Raw genomic sequence first — 19893 nt, forward strand, 5'->3', positions numbered from 1 at the left:
CCCGCCCCTACTCATACTCACACACACACTTTCTTCACTCTCTTCTCTCTCTCTCTCTCTCTCTCTACCCCCCTCCATACCATTACCTTTTTTTGGAAGCTGATATGGGGGACCCAGATGTTGCACTGCATTGGCCAATGGCGAGCAGAGAGGGGCTGGATTGGTGTGCACTCACGATGCCCCTTCTTTTAAAACTCCTGTGCTCCTGTCCAACTCAACAACTCTCATCTGAGCAAGAGCAGCGACAAGGCTCTCCTCTACCAGCAGCATCACTCGCACCTGAGGACCCCATCGGCCGACTCTCAGTGCTACCTGCGAGTTTGAAGACTCAACAATTTTCCAACTTATGTCTATGCCATAGAGGATCAGAGAAATAGAGAGATCATCTGTAACTGAGAGAGTGGCACCATGTGGGACTTAACTAAGGTGGCAGTCCTGCTGTCTTTCCTGGCTTCAGTGGCTCTGGCTCAAGGTAAGTGAAGATAGTTTTGACTGTTGTTCAACTGTTTCAATTTCAAAAGCGGATGCCATGATGACACATTGACAGAAAGTTGATATAAATCTGTAGAATTGCCAACAAAAATATCGCTGAAAGAAAGTCAACATTAGAAATCACTAAGATCAATTTTGTGCCTCTGAAAGCAATATCTTTATTCCACTGAGTGATCAACTTTCAACTCATTTGTATCTGCCTTGTCATTTCTAATAATCAAAAATGATTAAAAAAAAACCCCAAAAAACATAGTATGACAACTCACACATGCTCACCATTAAGTGACATGACTGCAGACTTTTCGAAGTTGACGACATTTCCCAGAGGATGTCAGTGTCGGACTGGTGGAGAACTGTCTGGTGGTGAGGTCATATGATAAGGGTAGTATTTGTGTGTGTGTGTGTGTGTGTGTGTCTTGGTTTATAGACCACCACAGTAGTTGTTAATCCCTAATGTTAAGTCACCAGCACGTTCCACTTCCAGGCTAATCAACAACATCTGGCTACAGTGCAGTGGAGGTTAAAAGCTCTTAACTCAGTGATTACACTGCTTGCTGTCTGCCTGTATGTTTAGCCTAAGGGTGTAGTATTCCACTTTTTTTAAAGTAGAAAAAGCCCTGCCTCAACTGCATTTTGAGCTGATAATGAAAAGCGGGTCGTGCGGCACACACTTTGTTTCCATAACGACCAGCTGCAGTAGCTGCCACTATCAGCCATCAGCAGGCCTTATGTCCCAACTCTCACACCACAAGCTCCCACAGCACAGCCAGTGCGCTTCATGCTGACTAATCCCAATTTTCTCCATTTTCATTCTGGTTGTTGATATTGTGGTAAACTGTCAGCTACCCACCCTGCATGACACCCTGCATCTTCTTCATCCTGATAATAGCGGTCTGGGTCATGAGCGCTCCTCTTGCTCTCACCCTTAGAAAGCACTCCGCTCTGCCTAAAAAGAAGCTAGTAGCAGCGCTTTTTCTAAAGCCGCCACTGTCCGTCTACGGCTGTTCCCCATTAACGTGAACGTAAAAATGGAGCAGGCAGTTTGAAAAAGCAGAATAGTGTGAATACACCCTAATCTTGTTGGACTCAGAGACCTGCAGACAGAGCAACAGATGTCTTACTGAGGCTGTATGCCATTTAGTGAGAAGTATATCATAAGATGTATACACATTGGGTGTATGTAAGGAAAGTTAGTGTAACAGTGGTAATTCAAATTGACTCTCAGAGTATATGTGCTGCTTTGGGTGCATGCAGAGCCACACACTCCCTTAAAATGGATCGTAAAATTTCATATTTTCTAACGCACTCCTTCGACCACGCCTTACAGTAAGGTGGTTTTGCATGTGTCCTTATTTCACCCTCAAACCCAGTGGCAGCAGTCCCCAAGATATAAAACCCAGTCACCTTGGAAAATAGCAATAACGACAAACCAAGTGACCCACTTTCCCACCTGCTGGGTTTGTGCTCAGTGAGATAAAGGAATGAAGGGAGGGAGAGGGAGCACAGGTGAAATTACTTTACCTTCCTCGTTTCCCCTGTCCAATCAGCCAATATGTCACTCTTTCCTTTTCTGATTGCCCTCTTCGCTGCATTCTGTCCATCACTATGTAATTAACTCCTTCTGCCCCTGTTTGTCTCTGTTTATCTTTGTTTCCCCCTCTCTATCTCCCTCTTCCAGTAACTTCCCCTCTCCTCACAAGTGTTTTCTCCTTTTCCCCACTTTTCTCCATTCTGTCTCTCCCTCACTCCATCAAACTCCCTCTTTCCGCTTTCTCCACCTCTTTGCTGCTGCCTCACTCCATCAAACTCCTTCTTCCCCCTTTCTCCACCTATTTCTCTCTCCCCCACTCCATCAAATTCTCTCTTCGCCTTGTTCTCCGTCACTCTCTCCATCCCCCTCAGAGTTTACAGATTTATGAGCTGTTTTCCTATTTGAAGGCGGCAGCTGTTGCTGAATGCCCTGTGTAACTCAGAAGGGGAACAGTGAGGCATTACCGCTGCTCAGCCTAAGTCCCGCTCTTAGCTGCTTAGCCAGGCTGTTCGACCCAAATGGGCTGTAATGCTGTGGGAGTACCAGTGGACTATCAACCTGTGCCACTGGGGATAATTAATTCATCTTTTTCTCTAGCTTACTCAAAAAGCAGTTGCTACTTTGCCACCGTTTATACGGATGTTCATTCTCTTCTATTCTATCCTATTCTCCCATAGCCGTTGTATGATTGCCAGGCCAAGACACAGGCAGACGGTGTGTGTGAGGAGCTGGAGGGCCTTAGTGAGTCAGACAGGAGGGCCAGTTCTCCAGATGCTGACCACAGTCTGGTCCAGTCGCTGCACACAGGCCTGCCTGTCTATCCTGCCGACTTTAACGACTGAGACAGGGATTATAAGGGATCAAAGTAAAAGGCGCAAATTCCCATAAATGACAACATCAAGGCAGATCAAATATCTCTCTCTCTCTCTCTCTCTCTCTCTCTCTTTCTCTCTCTCCTGTGTGTGAGAGTAGATGCACATATGTGGATGTGTGAGGAAAAAAGTGGAGTACAATTATTTAGTGTAATGCTATATCAGCTGCTTTGAGCTATTTCCAGCTCCTGGCGCTGTACCTTTGCAGAGGTGCAGAAGTTCAAGCAAGGACTTCCAGACGTTTTTTTAATGGGGAAATTCAATGCCGCCCAGTTGTATCCTTAATAGCATGAGGAAATACAGAGTGGTGTGAAGACCTTCTGGTGAGAACACAAAGCCAGTGTTATACCTTTATTTTTTTAATCCTCATGGTTGATTTTCATCATTAGTTAATGTCAGGAGCAAAATTGCAGATTTTAATGGGGTACACATGCTCTAGGAGTCTTTTTTTGTAGATGTGAGAGATGAAAAGAGAGAGAGAGAGAGAGAGAGAGAGAGCGAGAGAGAGAAAGACAGAGAGAGAAGAGAGAGAGAGAGAGCACACCTCAACTAAGAAGCTAGCCAAACACATAAACAACTTCCACATGACTACATGGCAATCAAATGATCACGTACACACGCACAACTCACTCTCTGTCTTACTCTCTACTCACACACACACACACACACACACACACACACACACACACACACATCACATCCCTTAATTCATATGAGAGGAGCAGACTTGAATTTTCATCCCACTGGTTCGCGCTACTAATCCTTGTAGAAATAAAATGCCTCTGATTTAGAACAAATACCTCCTTATTACCTAAATTTCAAAAGGGCTAGACTTCTGTGACAGATGTTTCCAGTTGCATTAACACTTCACAGCACACTCCTGCTATTGCACTTAAGTACAGGGCCGGGGCATGGCAAGACAAGCTGCATCAACAAATACAACTTTGCTCTTATAGCGAGCCTCACTGTCCAATATGTTACATAATATAGGGAGAGGGGGTGTTTTCTCCTTCTTGTAAGGATGTGGAATATCGTAAACAAGGTCCAGACCTGCTGGTTTATGCCTGTCTTTCTGCCAACATACATCTGGCACAACGATACCTCTCTAATCTGTCTGAAACCATTCTGGGTGCAACTTCATAAAGTCCTGCGTTTCCCCCTCCCTCTCTTCTGCAGCTTTTTATTAGCCTCTGGCAAAGGCAGCATGTGCATACTCTTGGAAAACTCCCGCTTCGCTTAGAAAGTGATGGAGAGAGAAAGACTGCCCTTTGCAAAGGGCACTGGTGATTATTAATAGATGATTTGCCTTTGTGTAGCCTGGCTGTAACTGAAGCACACAAGTTGTATTTCAGAATGAAGCACTGTGACGTAAATCATGTTAAATCCAAGCCTACACCTTGAATAGCACTGTGTCTAAAATAGGGATTGCAGTTGTCACAACACTATCAGGTGCAAACTCAGGGTGGGTAAAGACAGACAATCCCTGCAGTGTGGGATAAATGCTAATCCAAAGCTGAGATTTCAAACGATGACAATGACATAGCTTGGTATTCAGGTTTATTAAGAGGCCCAGACTCATGCCATATGTCTATATGTAGAACCTAGCTGTTAACAAGCCCAGAGACGCAGTTAGTTCTTATTGCTAATGTATTGTTTCCATCACCTCTGCTATATTTTGCCACTTTACTGTATCTTGTTACCCTGCCCTTGGTTTATGAGGGTCATGGTGAGGCTGACTAAGGATTTATTGTAGCCCTTGTGTGTGGGAGTTCATGTCAAAGGTGAAACTGTACTAGAAAATTGATATGTCTTTTTAAAGACAATGTGCATTCCACTATCCCCACAGAATTGCACTAGATTTCCAGACAATGTAGTGAAGGAAAGAAAGGAGAGAGATGTGTGGCAGGGCCAATTTAAACCAAACCAATTTTAATGGGTTTCCCACACAAGCACACCAATCTATTCAACCAGCAGGACACCTGAGGATGGATTTGTCTAAACAAGAAAGAAGAAATCAAAAGTTCTAACTTTGTTCCCTCTGGTTTGAAAAACAGTGTTTGAACTTGCTACTTGATGAGGTAAATTCAGTCACGTACCAGCTGCATGAAGTAGTGCACAATAAAATCTCTGGCTTTTAAAATTCATAAAGTGTTAACATGCCATTCAAAAGAACTATAAGGTCTGTGAGTCTGCAGTGGGAACCAGGCCCATAACTGAAGTCACCACCCAAACATTTGCAGTCTACTGTAGCTGATTTGTGTTCCTTTATTAACCTTCTAATACCATTAGTCACCTCGTAAATGACCCTAATAATGTTTTACTGTTTCGTTTTCATTATCAAACATCTTGAAGTGATAATCACAAGCCAAATGGTTTGGCCGTGAAATCCCCAGTCCTTTGTCTTGGTGTGAGGGCAGAAGACTTGTTATGTAACAAGAGGAGAAAACTAAAAACTGCTTTTTGATTTCCTAAAAAAAAAAAAAAAAGTTGGATGCACTTCAGAGTAGGTGCTGGAATGTAATTATTCACAAGACGTCTGGGACTCCATGCAACAGTAGCTCCGGAGGCTCTGAAGTGATTGGGAGCCTCTTGGCATTGGGTGCTATTTAAATCAATGTTAATTAAGTGGCACAGCCGGGTTGTTTGTGTCCCAACTCCATATGCTTTCTCTTAACAAAGTTTGTTAAAGTTTCTCCTCATAGAATTCATGAGAGCACGCTATCGCACTGAAAAATCCACACTGTAAACTGTTGTACTTCAACGATTTAGTGTGTTATCAACAGAAATATTCTGTTGTGCAATAATGTGGTAGAAAAAAGCTTTCGTTTAACTGTAAATCATAATCAGCAGGGAAACAATACCAAGGAGACAAAAGGAGAAACGGGCAAAAACTATTTGGTTGGATTTGTACCGTTACAGAACCTGCATGAGCCACATCTGTCCAGCAGAAACAGTGTGGAAACATTTGTTTCTGTTTATCCAGCCATTCCAATGTATCATAGCTGATATGAAAAGCTATCAATGGTTTTTCAAGCCAGGGGCATAAAAATCCACCATGAAGGTCTGCTGATTGTCCTTTAAACAAACACCTGTTGGATCAACGTTTAACTGAAACTTATGTAATGCATTTCAGTCTATCTTTGTTTTGTTGAGCAGCCGTCCCGCTTTGCAAAATCTATCATAGAGGTTAAGGATTGAAAATAAATGGGTTTGGCATAACAATAAAGAGGCGCAGTGAGCCGTAAAACCAGCGGGGACTGGGATCGATGCTCGCCTCGGTGCTGGGTGTCTCTGATCGTAAACTCAGCGGTGTCCCTACTAAAGTACTAAGTGCTCGCACAGACACACGCACATATAGAGAGGCTGTTGAAGCTACTTTTTCCTCAAAATATTTCTGTCATGGGCCATGACGTTTATTTTTTCCGCACAGCCCGAGTTAAACTCCGGGATGAAATGTCAAGCAAACAGCTGACGGTTTTGAAAACATTAAAAGCTGGTACTGTAGGAAAATGATTCATTATACTTCAAAGCATGGGAGAAAACATAGCACATGCCTAATAAATCGAAAAGTTAACAATGAGTGTCAGTGTGAATGTCTTTCTCAGTCCAAGAAAGGTCATGGTTGCTTCCATCTTATATTTGCTGTTGTGCTGATGCTTTTTAAAGTGGATGTGTGAGAAAAGGGAGAGTGTGTGTGTGTGTAAGTGTGTATTTGTGTGTGTGTGTGTGTGCTGATACTGTTGAGAAATGGTGGCCCCTATGACGCCTGGCACAGCCTCAAATGGGGAGAGTATGTAATCACAGAGGAGGGATGCCATGCAGTGCGTCTAATGACAGAATCAGATACACAGAGAGTGTAAAGGACAGAGAGAGAGAGAGGGAGAGAGAGAGAGAGAGAGAGAGAGAGACAGATGGAGAAAGACGGAGGAGGAGGAGATGAAAGCTGGATGGGAGGCAGACAGTAGGAATGAGGATCTGCTGTTGTCAACATGTTGCGCCAGACAGCATTGACCCGTGGGAAGAAGATATAAGAGCGACATGCTGTGTGTGTGCGTGTGTGCATGCATACGTGTGTTTGTGTGCAGATGCATGTGTCAAAAGGATCATAAAAATGAAATGCGTAAGAAATGGGTGTGTAAGTTGCGTGCAGGTATGTGTGTGTGTGTGTGTGTGCGTGCTCTGTGACAGGAGACGGAGCAGGCTAAAGTGAAGGCTTGGCTGTGTTTGCTGGCTCAGCCGCAGCTTAACAGATGACTCCGCATGCACTGATTTGTCTCAGCTGGGGCTTGATTAGCGTCCTCAACAGCGGCCGCTTGCTGACGGATCCAAGAGGAGGAGGAAGGACGGGAGGAGGAGAAGCAGGGGAGAGGACGGCGAGGTGAAGGATGAAAAGAAGTACGGCAATTAGCAAGGAGGGAGGAGAGGAGGAGGAGGAGGTGGGGGAAGAGGGACAGGATGACCCAGAGGAGGGAGGTGAAGAGGCAAGAGGAGTAGCAGACAGCGGGAGCAAGAGGAGGGGAAGAGATAGCGAAGGAGCGAGAAGAGGGAGGAGGAAAAGCAGGCAGAGGAGGAGGAGAAGGAGCAAGAGGGCGAGCAGAGGGGGAAGGAAGAGGAGATGGAAGTAGAGGAGTGAGGTGGATGAAAGGATCTAAGAGGAGGAGGGTGCCGTGCGAAAGGAAAGGATGAAGGAGAGTATTCTGATCATATAAAAGTTGCAGACAGTATATTGAGACGTCGGCATGCTAACTCGCACAGGATGTGACTTCTTTGACATGGCTCAAAGAAACTAAAAGTAAAAACCTATACTGCTTCTATTTGTCTGTCCCATTTGTCTGTCTGTCTGTTTGCCTGTGTGTCTAACTGCCTGGCTCTCCCTGCCTCTCCATTTCTTTATCCACTCTGTTAATAGAAGACCTTGGCCCAGTGATTGTTTCAGCACAGATGAACGGTGCATAAAAAAGGATAGAAGGCCTAAGGAAAAAAAAATGAATAAGAGAATGAAAGGGATGGAGAGAATAAAGAGTAAAGAATGGAGAAAAAGTGTCAGCAGTACTTTTCCATGCGGACCGAGGCTTTGTAATGAGAGTGTCTCACTTCAAGCTGAAAGCCCCTGTGCCTTGATCAAAGAGCAGAACGTGCTCAGACTGCTGCACAATGTAATGTGTGTGCATTGTCATTGTGTGTGTGTGTGTGTGTGTATGTGGTTTTGTATGTGGAATGTATTATAACTTGGGATCAAGTGTCAACAACTGTTCGCATCAGACTCAACTGCACTCATATTCATGGATCCATCACACACACACACACACACACACACACACAGGATAACAAGGGCTTTCCCTGTGCACCCACGTCCTAGAGTTACATAAAGTAAACAGACACTGAGGCAAAACAGTGGAATGTGCTGTAGATGGACTCAGAAACAAACTATAAAACATTTGGGAATGAACCATCATTCATTCTCCGTTCCAAACCCAGGCGTTCCCTGTACTATCATTGAACTGAAACTCTTAAAAACAAGCTTCTCAGAGAGAAGGGGGATAAATAGATTCAGGGATTTGGACCGGAGATTGAGTGTGCTGGTGTCATCTGTGTGCTCATCTCTGTGTTTTACCTCCTGTTGTTTTCCTCACTGTGTGCAGGTCCAGTCTGGAACAGCACTCTGCTCAGGACCTGGAGCCAGACAGACAGGAACAGGAAGGTGGCCCACAACAGGTTAACTGACACACAGACTACAGGTACCGTATCCATCAGTCATTCATGTCTGATTTATCTGTGGATTACGCCACACTCTGATAAACTGTAGTTTAGTTATGTAGTCTATAACATTAATATGATCATGCTGTATCACTCAGAGATAAACCAGCATTATTCAAACAGTTTCAGATTTATGAAATGCTTCAGCGCAAGGTGCAAATCCACAACAGTATGAACCAGAGCCTGACGGCTGTAAGACAACGCAATTATATTTTAATTAACTTCAAGTTGACTATATCACAAGGCCAAAGTGTTTTATTATAACTGACTTTCCATAGGGATAATTTTGGCCCACATCCTTTCAAAAAACATAATGTGTATTAAATTAGGGAACCCAGTGACACAGAAATGTTGGAACATTAAATGTAGTTGAGAGCAGTTCACACTGATTGACTATTCATTGCATTCTGTCACAGTTAATATCTGAGCCAACACACACTGTGTTGTAGCCACAGGCAAAGGAAATTAGAATTAAATGTCTCTGTCGTCTTGGAGTTGAAAAGCATGGGCTTTTGATGATTTAACAACTGTTTTTAATTGAACAAGCAGCGCCAGTATCCAGATTGCCGGCTACAGCACATATCTCTGAAAGCAAACCCTCCATCTGTACACACCACGTCACCCTATATTCCCCCAAGGGCATCATTTATTAGAGTGGCAATGTATTTGCTCAGTGAAAGAAAGATACTCTGTCAGTATGGTGCTAATGCATTGCTACACAGTTATTTCCTCACATCCCTTGAGTTGAGAACATGTGGCAGACGAAAAGCTAGACAATGTGCCTCATCTGTCAAGTCAGGGGGCTTGGAAAGAACCTGGATAATGCAGACCTCCCTGGGGTGCATGAACTCAGTCTCAAATGGCAGTAGCAGACCTCCTCTTAAACTTTGTAACCCTTCCCCGCTCTTTCACCGTTTTCTTCCTTCTTTCTCCCTCTTGGTCCTGACCGATGCCTCCCCTCCATGTTTCTTTTCTTCTCTCTTTTTCTTTCTTCTCCATTCTGTCTCTCGCCCCTGATGAATAATCCCCCTACTCCTGTGGTTTTCACACATGTCTCCCCTCCATGCACCTCCAGGCGTGACAGAATGGACATCATGGTTCAACATCGACCATCCTGGGGGGAATGGAGACTACGAGCGCCTGGAGGCCATCCGTTTCTACTACAGAGAGAGAGTCTGTGCCCGGCCCACGGCCATGGAGGCCCGCACTACCGACTGGGTGGCAGCAGCGGACACCGGGGAAGTGGTCCACTCCAGCCTGGAGAAGGGCTTCTGGTGCATTAACAAGGAGCAGCCCTACGGACGCATCTGCTCCAACTACCATGTCCGCTTCCAGTGTCCCCCAGGTAGCGCTGACCACAGCAGCTCAGGGCGGCACACATTGTTACTTTACAGATGTGAATATTCATATAGAAATTCAGACAAACACACACAGGATTTTCACATGCAGGCTTATGTGCACTGGGCACAGTGAAGAGTCAACAGTGATAAACCCTCTAAAGCTTCCTGCCGTGAAATGAGTTTGCTCATCAAAGTGACAATGAAACCTCATTTTGAAAGCATCCTGCTTCCTTAATGTGATAATGCGGGACATAATGCAGGATGGGATCATTCAAAAGTGTAAACCAGTGAGATATCAGTTAGGGAGAGAAAGGCAATTTCATTTGATGTATTTTTGAAAGTCCCCACTGAAGATTTTTTGGTTTTCCAGGAAGTAAAAGTAATGAGATTTTCATAGAAAAATACATTTTTTGTCTTTTTTTTTTTTTTTTTTTTTTGCATAAATTGTCAAATAGGTGTATGGTATGATGGTTTGAATGAGCTAAAAAGGTAAGAAATCATTTTGCATTTCAGTGTGACTTTAAGACTCCTTCACTTGTGCTCAGGATGTCATGCTCTGCTGTTCATTGTGTGTGTTCAGTCCAGGCTTATTGGACTGACTGGAATGAGTGGGGTCCCTGTTCCACCACGCTTTGTAACGACGTCGGCATCCAAGTCCGCCAGAGGACGTGTGTGAGCACCCAGCCCCTCCCTCTGCTGTTGGTACCGGCCTGCCAGGGGCATCATTCAGAGAGGAGGGAGTGTGCCACCGCTCCATGCACAGGTGAGGATCCAACGTGCCAGAAAACTACTGTACGTTATGCACTGTGATAACATCACACATGTATATAATGAGCAACCTTCCATCTCTCTGCCCCATCTGTTTTTCTGTTTTCCCCATGTCATTGTCATTGTCCATGTTCTTGTCACTGTTTTCTTGTTCACTATTGCATGCTCAGCCGTCCCGGTGGGTGATCCCTCTTTGACTCCCGCCTAAGGTTTCTTCCATTTTTTTTCCTAACAAGGTTTTCATGTCTTGTGGATTTCCTGGTGTTTGTCTATTACTCTGTTCTGTTGTTGATCAGTTAGATCTAGTTTGTAAAGTCCTTTGAGACATGCATGTGATAAAGAGCTATATATAAATAAACAAACTTGAACTTGAACTAGAGGACCAAGGTTCAAGCCCTTATGTGGACAGGCATCCTCCCTGCTGAGGTGTCCTTGAGCAAGTCACTGAATCCCTACCAGCTCCAGCTGTTTTGTAGCTGACCCTGCACTCTCTTAACCTGCCTGTGGAGGGTTCAAGTGAAAAAATAATTTCCCCATGGGGATCAATAAAGTATCACAGCTGGTATAGCACTTTTGTTCGTCTATAGAATTGAATATCCTTATTTGTATCAATTTATAGTCAAATAAACAGTTTTGTTGAAGACCAAATTCAAACTTGAATGAAATTTTGCCATAAAACACTGTTAACCGCTGAGACTAGACTGGTATTTCAACTTCTCTCGGCAATGACAGCCCCTTCGTCACGACATCAAAGCCAGTCTTTCAAGGTCATCATCATATTGGGACAATCAGAGTAATTTATCCACTGCCAAAAAGGTCTGTCATGAAATACCAGGACCCCCATTAATAATATCTGTCATTCTCATTAACTGCACATTTGATGTGAATAGAGCTCTAGGGCCTTTGATCAGCGGAGGGCTGTCACCTAATGTCTCTCTGCCTGTCCCACTGGGGGAGAACAGCAAATACATGACAAGCCAGGTCACACTCTTCACACTGAGCTTCACTGTCAAGTCCCCACTAGGCATGACAGGTCCACACGTCTAGCTGCTCTCTTGTTCTTTCCGATTCTTTTCTTCATTAATTAGAATTACAGAAACAAACGTAATAGTGTTTTACCAAGAGGGAATAAACGCTAATATTTGGTGATGATTCTGGCATTGAAAACATTAGCTATACTTTCCTCTTCCTCTTGGCTTCCCTTGGGAAAAACATTTGGTATATAAAAGTCATTATTCAATATTTCAAAACACCCTCTAAAACTGTTTTTGTAAGCAAAGGTCTTCAGATGGGTTATACATTTAACAGTAACCCATAATGTGCTGTACTTTTATGCTAGCAATTATTTTGCCATGGTAAGTAAGTGCCATTTTTGTCTAATGGGGTGTATCTCATTTTGGGATTAAATTTCAAACTCATATTGTCCTCTCCTGTCTCCCTGTGTGATTAGCCAAATGGAGACCATGGGGTCGGTGGGGGACCTGCTCAGTGACCTGTGGTGGAGGTCGTAGGATTAGGAGGAGGACCTGTATGAGGACTTCGGAGACAGTGCAGTGTGTTGGACGACCTGTGGAAATACAGAAGTGTGGGAAAAGCCCATGCCCAGGTACTGTAGAAGGCACACAGATGATATGAAGAGATATGAATTCAAACTGATGTTGAAAATAATATATCGTGGACATTGTAAATGATACATAGTAACGTCTTTTTCTCTATCTGCCTGTGTTCATGTCTCTCTCTCCCAAACAGCCAAATGTCAGCATGTGTGCACTGAGGGCCGTCCCAGCGAGGACTGCAGCCGCTGTGTGTGTGACGGCCACGTGCTGCAAGGAGAAGTGTACAGTATGACGGGCGTTCCTGTGGCGGGGGCCAGGGTGGCGCTGGCCAACCGGCCCAAGATCATCCGCGCCCGTACGGATGCCAACGGCCAGTTCAGGCTCCCAGGAGTCTGCTCCTCCAGCTCCACCTTGCTCTCCATCAGGAAGGAGAGGTTTGCCCCGGCCGCCGCCTCCACATCCAGTAACACCACAGGGTTATCCTGGGTACGGGCTGTCCTCAAGTCAGCTGGTGAGTCTCAGTGAGGACAAAGGAGCGTGGGCATGAACTATATTAAAAGCTAAGAGATAGAAGGTTCACTTGTAAGTTGTTTTCCCTTGAGCTGATCTTGTCGAACCCAAGTGACCATAAAAATATACAGTTTCAAGGTCTATTATAGTTAAGTGTACAGGTGATTTATTTAATGTACAGGTTAGCTATAATGTCAGCGATTCCCATGAGAATGAGTATCCTGACGCTCATTAACAGAGCCAGGAAGGCATCCAATCATATCATCCAATCATCTATATTCCCAGACTGTAGGAAACAAAATGACAAATTGTCACAACAACAATATAGAAAGATATTGGAAGAGCAGTTACACGCACTTGGTTATATGGAAAGCAACTGAACAAAGGGGTTTCCACCTGTGCAGCATTTGAAACTGTAATTCCCACACCAACAGTTTTTCATAAGCACGGAGACCAATGTGAGATTAAAGTGTAAGGCTTGATTGAGTTTTATGGGGTGTGAAGACTCTGCGGTGCCATTCATAACAATGAGAGTGAAGTATTGAGGATTTGCTTCCATCTGTTTTCTACAGAAAAGCCATACATTGTGAAGCACCCTGAGGACAAAGTGCGTTACGAGGGAGGCCGGGTGCTGCTGTGCTGCAAGGCAACAGGATCACCCACACCCGACAAATATTACTGGTAAGATGACTGTTTTTTAGATTTGTGGAGCACAGAAAATCCCAGACGTTCTACCTTCCAGAAATCTGCAGTATTTTTTTTTAATAAATGTATCTGAAATAGGTATTTGATTACTTTTGAATATTGTTCAATTTGCATTTGGCTGTAGTTAAAAGATTTCATTTATATCAAGATACTTTTGTGAGCTGTGTTTTTATTATAAAATACTCAAACTACAGTAATTTCTAGAATAGACCAGATGTTTTCTAAAAATAAAATAGGCAGTATCAAATTCATATTCATCCACTTTTTGTTTTCTGTTATGGCTAATGGTCATTTCTATTTTGCCAGCTGCACCACATCACACATAATTAGGATAGAAACTATGTATGTGCCCTTGTGTCTTTGTTCTGGTTTTAATTTCGATGAAGGCCATGTGGCTGAAACGGCAATTTTAATGAAAACCCAGTGAAAGAGATTTTTATGCGCCCAAACAAAAGCTGCACTTTTTCTTTGCCTTAACATTTGTATTTTGAAAATACAAATTACAGATAGTTAATTGAATACAATTCTTTACACCAGGTACTTTGTCATTTATTTTGATACACTGGATGAGCATATTGCAATTTGTACCAAGATACATTTTATTTACATTTTATTTGTGTCTATCTCTGCTAACATTTAAATTGACTTTCTCTCTCTTTGTCTCTATTTGTCTTCATCTCCAACCCTCCAGGTATCACAATGGGACTCTGCTGGACAGGAAGGTGTATAAGTATGAAGAGGACCTTGTACTGAGAGACCTGAAGTCTGAGCAGTCAGGACAGTACCACTGCAAAGCCAGCAGCCATGCAGGCAGCATCAAGTCCACTCCAGCCTTCCTTACTGTAATTGGTATGTATTGGATCTCATACTGAGAAAGCTATTTCATCTTTATACCAGTGTAGTTATTTAGTGACGTTTCCACCATCAAGTTAACCAAGTTATGTAGTTGAAGATGCTATGTGTAGGAATTGCCTCATTCATATATTGATGACACATATCGGTCCTAGAAAACAATGTGAATATTAAGGTTAAAAACAGGAGACCCAGTGATCTGATTTTGTTGAAGTTGGGAGTTCTCAAGATCAGTAAGACACAAAAATCTCACTTCCAGTAGATGGCACACATGTAAGTTGTAATGTAATGTAAATTGTAATGTATCATAATCAGCCATGAGGGATAAATAATTAATTATGATAGCTCACTATGTTATGGCTATAGCTCACAGGGTCTACATGGTTGTCAGCCCAGTGCATTTGACAGTGATATATTTAGTGAAAATCCTACACAGGTTAACGTTAAAGTAAAACCACTCACAAAAAAGCTAACAGGCGCAATGCATTTCCTAATATAAAGTGCAGCTGCCATGGAGATTAAATATACTCTTTCTAGTAATGCCAACACTAAGCTCCAACTAAGTGATCCATGAACCAAGTCTATGCATTGACAGGACTGAAACAAAACCACAGTGTCCTACAACTGAGTGAGTGAGAAAAAAGTCGGTTAATGGGCTATCTGTTTCATTGAGAGAAAAAACAACACTATACATAAGGAAAACGGGAAAATAAAATAGCAGGGCTCACAGAATCTGGCTGCACTTGGAGGAGCAAGTTTTTATTATGTTTACATTGGTTGAAAGTGCTCCTTTCTAAACACAGATTCTTTACTGTGAGAGATGGCCCCAGACACTGTAAAACCTCAAGCCCAATCTCTCCAGAACACCCAGTATTGAAGTGAAATCCAAGATTGTCAATAAATTCTGTTTCCTTTTTTTCTCTCTCTCTGCTGGTCGAGTCAGACAGCTATGCATTTCCACATCCGTGTGGGAGATTGCTCATATTCCCCAGGTGCTTGTTAGCCAAGATACAGATCAACAGAAAAGGTCTGAATGGGAGTGTGCTAAAGTAATCTGTCCCAGGCTTCTTCAGAAGAATCCCTGCACCCCTTGAAGTCATTATAGCATGAGATATCTCCCCCTGTGAAAAGGACGACAACACCTGAGAGCAGAATGACAAACCTGCCTCACTCCTAGGGCAGAGCGTAGTTTCTTTTCACATTTTTTACATTGTACTCAAGTATTCAGTTTAATTTGACTTCCTGTGAAAGCTTGTTAACTTCTGTTCATTCAGGTGACTTAAAGCTAAATATTTTACTTTCAAAGGAAATTCAAACTGTTGTTGGTAAAGCCATCAGCCGTACAGCAATGACATTTCATGCAAATCAGACGGATCCATCTGTCTGCAATTATCGATTTATTTGGGAGATGGGGAGTTTAACAAGAATACTGGACTGTAAACTCGACCATGATATCATGCACATTAATTATTTTGCCAATGCCTGGGTGAACAATAATCCTTTCTTTCCAGTTCCCATCTGGATGATCGGTAAATAAATGTTCTCTTCAACTTCATGTCTAATTACCCCATCATGGACATTTCACAGTCCAACTTGGCTGGTCACAGGTATTCTCAGGCCATGCAGACATTGTGTGCGTGAGAGAGACGGGGAGAAAGAGAGAGTGACAGAGAGAGAAAGAGAAGAGAAGGGAAGAGAAAAGAGAAAATACTCAGGTTTACAGTAATACAGTTTACAAGTCGCTGTTTATTCTGGGTGCTTGTCTTATTCTAAGCTCATGGTGCAATATGTGATTACATAGCAGCCTGTGATTGATTTTATGATTAAAATCCTATAGGCTTGAGAGCTTTTCATTCAGTTAGGGTATCTGGAATAGGACTTTTCCAATCAGCGTGTGTACAAAACGGCATATCTGCATTCCTTTGTACACAATCAAAGCAAAAATTGTCAAGATGGGAGTTTGGGAAATTTTTATACAGGCATAAAGCAACATACTATATTGTGCACATATCAAATCATAAAACACATTGTAAACTTATGTTCTGTGTGTCAACATCAACACTAACTTGTAATGTATTGTGTAATCCACAGCAAAAGGAACACCAGCATGTAATTCCACCCCTGAGACCCACCTCATCAGACTGCCGATGGACTGCGTTCAACCTGGGACTGATTCCAAGTACTACAATGCTGGCCGTTGCCTCCACAACAAATGCGCTGGCTCCCTGGACTTCGATATGCGCTGCAGGGATGGAGTTGGGTTCTGCTGTGGCGTCCAAAGCATGGAAAGTCGAACAATTGACTGTGGGAGCTACAGCCTTCCTGTCCGGGCCGTGACAGAGTGCAGCTGTCAGAAGTGTATGGAGCCTACTGTGCAGGTTCGCGGCAGAGTGGTCACAGCTGACAATAATGAGCCTCTGCGTTTTGGGCACATCTACATTGGTAAAGAGAGAGTGGGCACCACCGGATACCAAGGAGGTTTCACGTTACAAATTACACCGGACACGCAGAGATTAGTGGTGAATTTTGTCGACCCCACGCAGAAGTTTATTGACACTCCTAAAGTGTTCATCTTTGACAAGAGGGGGGGATCCATCTACCATGATGTGAAAGTGATGAGAAAGCAGACGCCAATTGATATCAACGCAGCGGAGACCAACACTATTGAGTTAGGGGAAATTAAAGGAGAGGACCCCATAGGTCAGTTAGTTATTCCTCCCAATTCCTTCCATAAGGAAAATGGAGAGATCTATGAAGGAACTGTGAAAGCCAGCGTCACATTCATTGACCCTAGAAATATCACCACAGCTGCTGCAGCTCCTGGCGACCTAAACTTTGTGGATGATGAGGGTGATATGCTCCCTTTGAGGACCTATGGCATGTTCTCTGTTGACTTCAGGGATGAGACCAACAACGATGTCCTTGGAGCTGGAGCAGTCCAGGTCCTTCTTGACACACAGCATGTCAAAATGCAGGAGCACATCCCCAAAATGAAGCTGTGGTCGTTAAACACAGACACAGGAGTCTGGGAGGAGGAGAGTGACTTTACCTACAGCCAGACAACTTCTGGTGGCCATGGGAGGAGCAAACGAGAGGAGCGCACATTCCTCATAGGCAACATGGAGATCAGAGAACGCAGGCTCTTCAATCTGGATGTGCCTGAAAACCGACGCTGCTATGTCAAAGTCCGGGCCTACATGAGTGACAAGTTCCTTCCTACTGAGCAGCTGGAAGGTGTTGTGATCAGCTTGATAAACCTGGAACCCAAGCCTGGCTACTCCTCTAATCCCAGGGCATGGGGCCGCTTTGACAGTGTCATAACTGGACATAACGGGGCCTGTTTACCAGCTTTCTGTGACGCCCAGAGGCCTGATGCTTACACAGCCTATGTCACAGCAATCATGGGTGGAGAAGAATTGGAGGCTGCTCCTTCCTCTCCCAAGATGAATCCAAACATCATTGGAGTGTCTCAACCATATCTGGATAAAATAGACTACCAGCGCTCCGACCATGAGGATCCAGCCCTGAAGAAAACAGCCTTTAAAATCAACTTGGCAAAGCCTAACTCTAATAATCTGGATGAGACCAATGGGCCAATATATCCGTATCAGAGTTTAATAGCCTGTGAAAATGCCCCTGTTGATGCTAATCATTTCAGATTCTTCAGAGTTGAAAAGGACAAGTACGAATACAATGTTGTTCCATTCCAGGAGAATGATTTGACGACCTGGACAGGAGACTACCTCTCCTGGTGGCCTAATCCCCAGGAGTTCAGGGCATGCTTCATCAAGGTGAAGATCCACGGGCAGAAGGAAGTGATGGTCAGGTCAAAGAACATGGGAGGAACGCACCGTGAGACAAAAGGCAAACTTTATGGCATTAGAGATATACGCAGCACCCGCGACATGAGAGAGGCCAACACCTCAGCGGCCTGCGTAGAGTTCAAATGCAGCGGGATGTTGTTCGATCAAGCTGCGGTGGACAGATCCCTCATATCAGTGCTTCCACAGGGGAACTGCCGCAGGGTCGGCACCAACAGCCTCCTACAAGAATATCTCATTAAACATCCTCCAGTCGCTCAAAACAACGAGTCCCACGCATTCACCATGTTAGCCCCCGTTGATCCTCTGGGACACAACTACGGCATCTACACAGTCACAGACCAGAATCCCAGGGTCGCCAAGGAGATCGCAATTGGGCGCTGCTTTGACGGCACCTCAGATGGTTTCTCCAGGGAGATGAAGACGGAGTCTGGAGTGGCGCTGACCTTCAGCTGCCCAGAGAGGAAAATTAGCAGGGAAAGCCTCTTCCAGCGTCTGCAGACTAACCCGGGCCAGACGCTGTCTCAAATGGCCAGGGACATGAGGGAGTCGGAGGGTCTGCAGGTGCAGAGATCATCTACCCAGGTGGTGGCCTATCCTTCAGAGCAGCGGGGCAGGACCCAGAGCCGCAGAGTCAGCTCCAGCACAACCAGGAGGAGAGTATCCATGCGCACACAACAACGTCAATAGACGTGCTGAGAGGTAGGCTGAGATAAGAGAAGGTGTGGTGTATGTGTGTTTTTGTGTGCATGTGTGTAAAATTATTAACAATACAAATAATCTTTTCTTTTCATTTCTAGGTCTTGGGTTGACATTGATAAGATGACATCAAGTCAAGGAAGTAAAAGTCATTCTTGGTCAGTCTGTTGATGATGAGTGTGGACTCCCTCCTGACTATGAAAATCACAAAACTGAGGCAGACAGCAATTCAGCAAAACCACCAAGCGTGATTGAATTGAAGATATTCATTAGTCTAAGACTTACTTGAAGGGTTTGGCAATACATAATCATATTCATTTCTTCCTCCTACAAGACATGCATCACTAGCTTGTATTAATGCAGTGATGGACATTTATTTAATTGGCTTTAGCAAGATTGTATGAATGAAAAGACTGAATCGACTTTTGAGAATGTAACTTTTATAGTTCTAATTTGTGGCATTCCACATTCCCCATGGTGGGTGTTTTTGCTGACGTCTCTCAATGCTTGAGTTGAATCCAAACCTACAGTAACTATAAAAGCCACCTCAGGCCCCAAACACTTCATAATTGGTAATTTGCTTTCCATTGAACTCATACTTCCCCTTCAAGATCAGAGAGAAGCAAACATGAGGTCCTTGTTGTCTGCAGCAGACACTGAGCCCTTTTTCTAGAAACTGGGAAACTCTCTCCACCAAGGGGAGGCATATTTAAGAGAGACACATTGGGAGCAGTGGGGTGAGGCATGTTGCCCGTGGAACAGAGGACGTTTTTCAGTCATGCTTCTAAACTTTTTTTTTTTTTCATTGGTTTGCCACATTGCCATCTGTGATTCAGCCAAACGTCCTCCCACACCTACTTAGAATGTGCGAGACCAAGGCCTTTGCCAAGACAAGCATCCCTTAACAAAACGGATTTCACCAGTAGACTAAACATATCCTGCGGTAAGTAACCTAAAAGCAGGACAGTAGATTCTAGGGTATGACACAAT

General features: G+C 43.9%; 1 protein-coding gene across 1 annotated transcript; it reads left to right on the forward strand.

The window, feature by feature from the left end:
* Window positions 1-408: 408 nt before the first annotated feature.
* cilp2 (cartilage intermediate layer protein 2) lies at window positions 409-18894 on the forward strand. Its single transcript, XM_071926029.2, has 9 exons — window positions 409-472; window positions 8538-8633; window positions 9728-9997; window positions 10573-10755; window positions 12211-12366; window positions 12510-12827; window positions 13399-13507; window positions 14223-14380; window positions 16475-18894. The coding sequence occupies exons 1-9, from the start codon at window positions 409-411 to the stop codon at window positions 18892-18894; spliced, it is 3774 nt and encodes a 1257-aa protein (XP_071782130.2).
* Window positions 18895-19893: the final 999 nt, after the last annotated feature.

This window comes from Centroberyx gerrardi, chromosome 9 (genome assembly GCF_048128805.1).
Source record: "Centroberyx gerrardi isolate f3 chromosome 9, fCenGer3.hap1.cur.20231027, whole genome shotgun sequence".
NCBI classification, from domain to species: Eukaryota; Metazoa; Chordata; class Actinopteri; order Beryciformes; family Berycidae; genus Centroberyx; species Centroberyx gerrardi.

Bases quoted from the DNA above. Each gene is read 5' to 3' on its own strand.
- cilp2 (XM_071926029.2), top strand. From the start codon at position 409: ATGTGGGACTTAACTAAGGTGGCAGTCCTGCTGTCTTTCCTGGCTTCA. The intron at 9,998-10,572 runs GTAGCGCTGACC...GTGTGTGTTCAG, and splicing joins CCGCTTCCAGTGTCCCCCAG to TCCAGGCTTATTGGACTGAC. The intron at 12,828-13,398 runs GTGAGTCTCAGT...TGTTTTCTACAG, and splicing joins GGCTGTCCTCAAGTCAGCTG to AAAAGCCATACATTGTGAAG.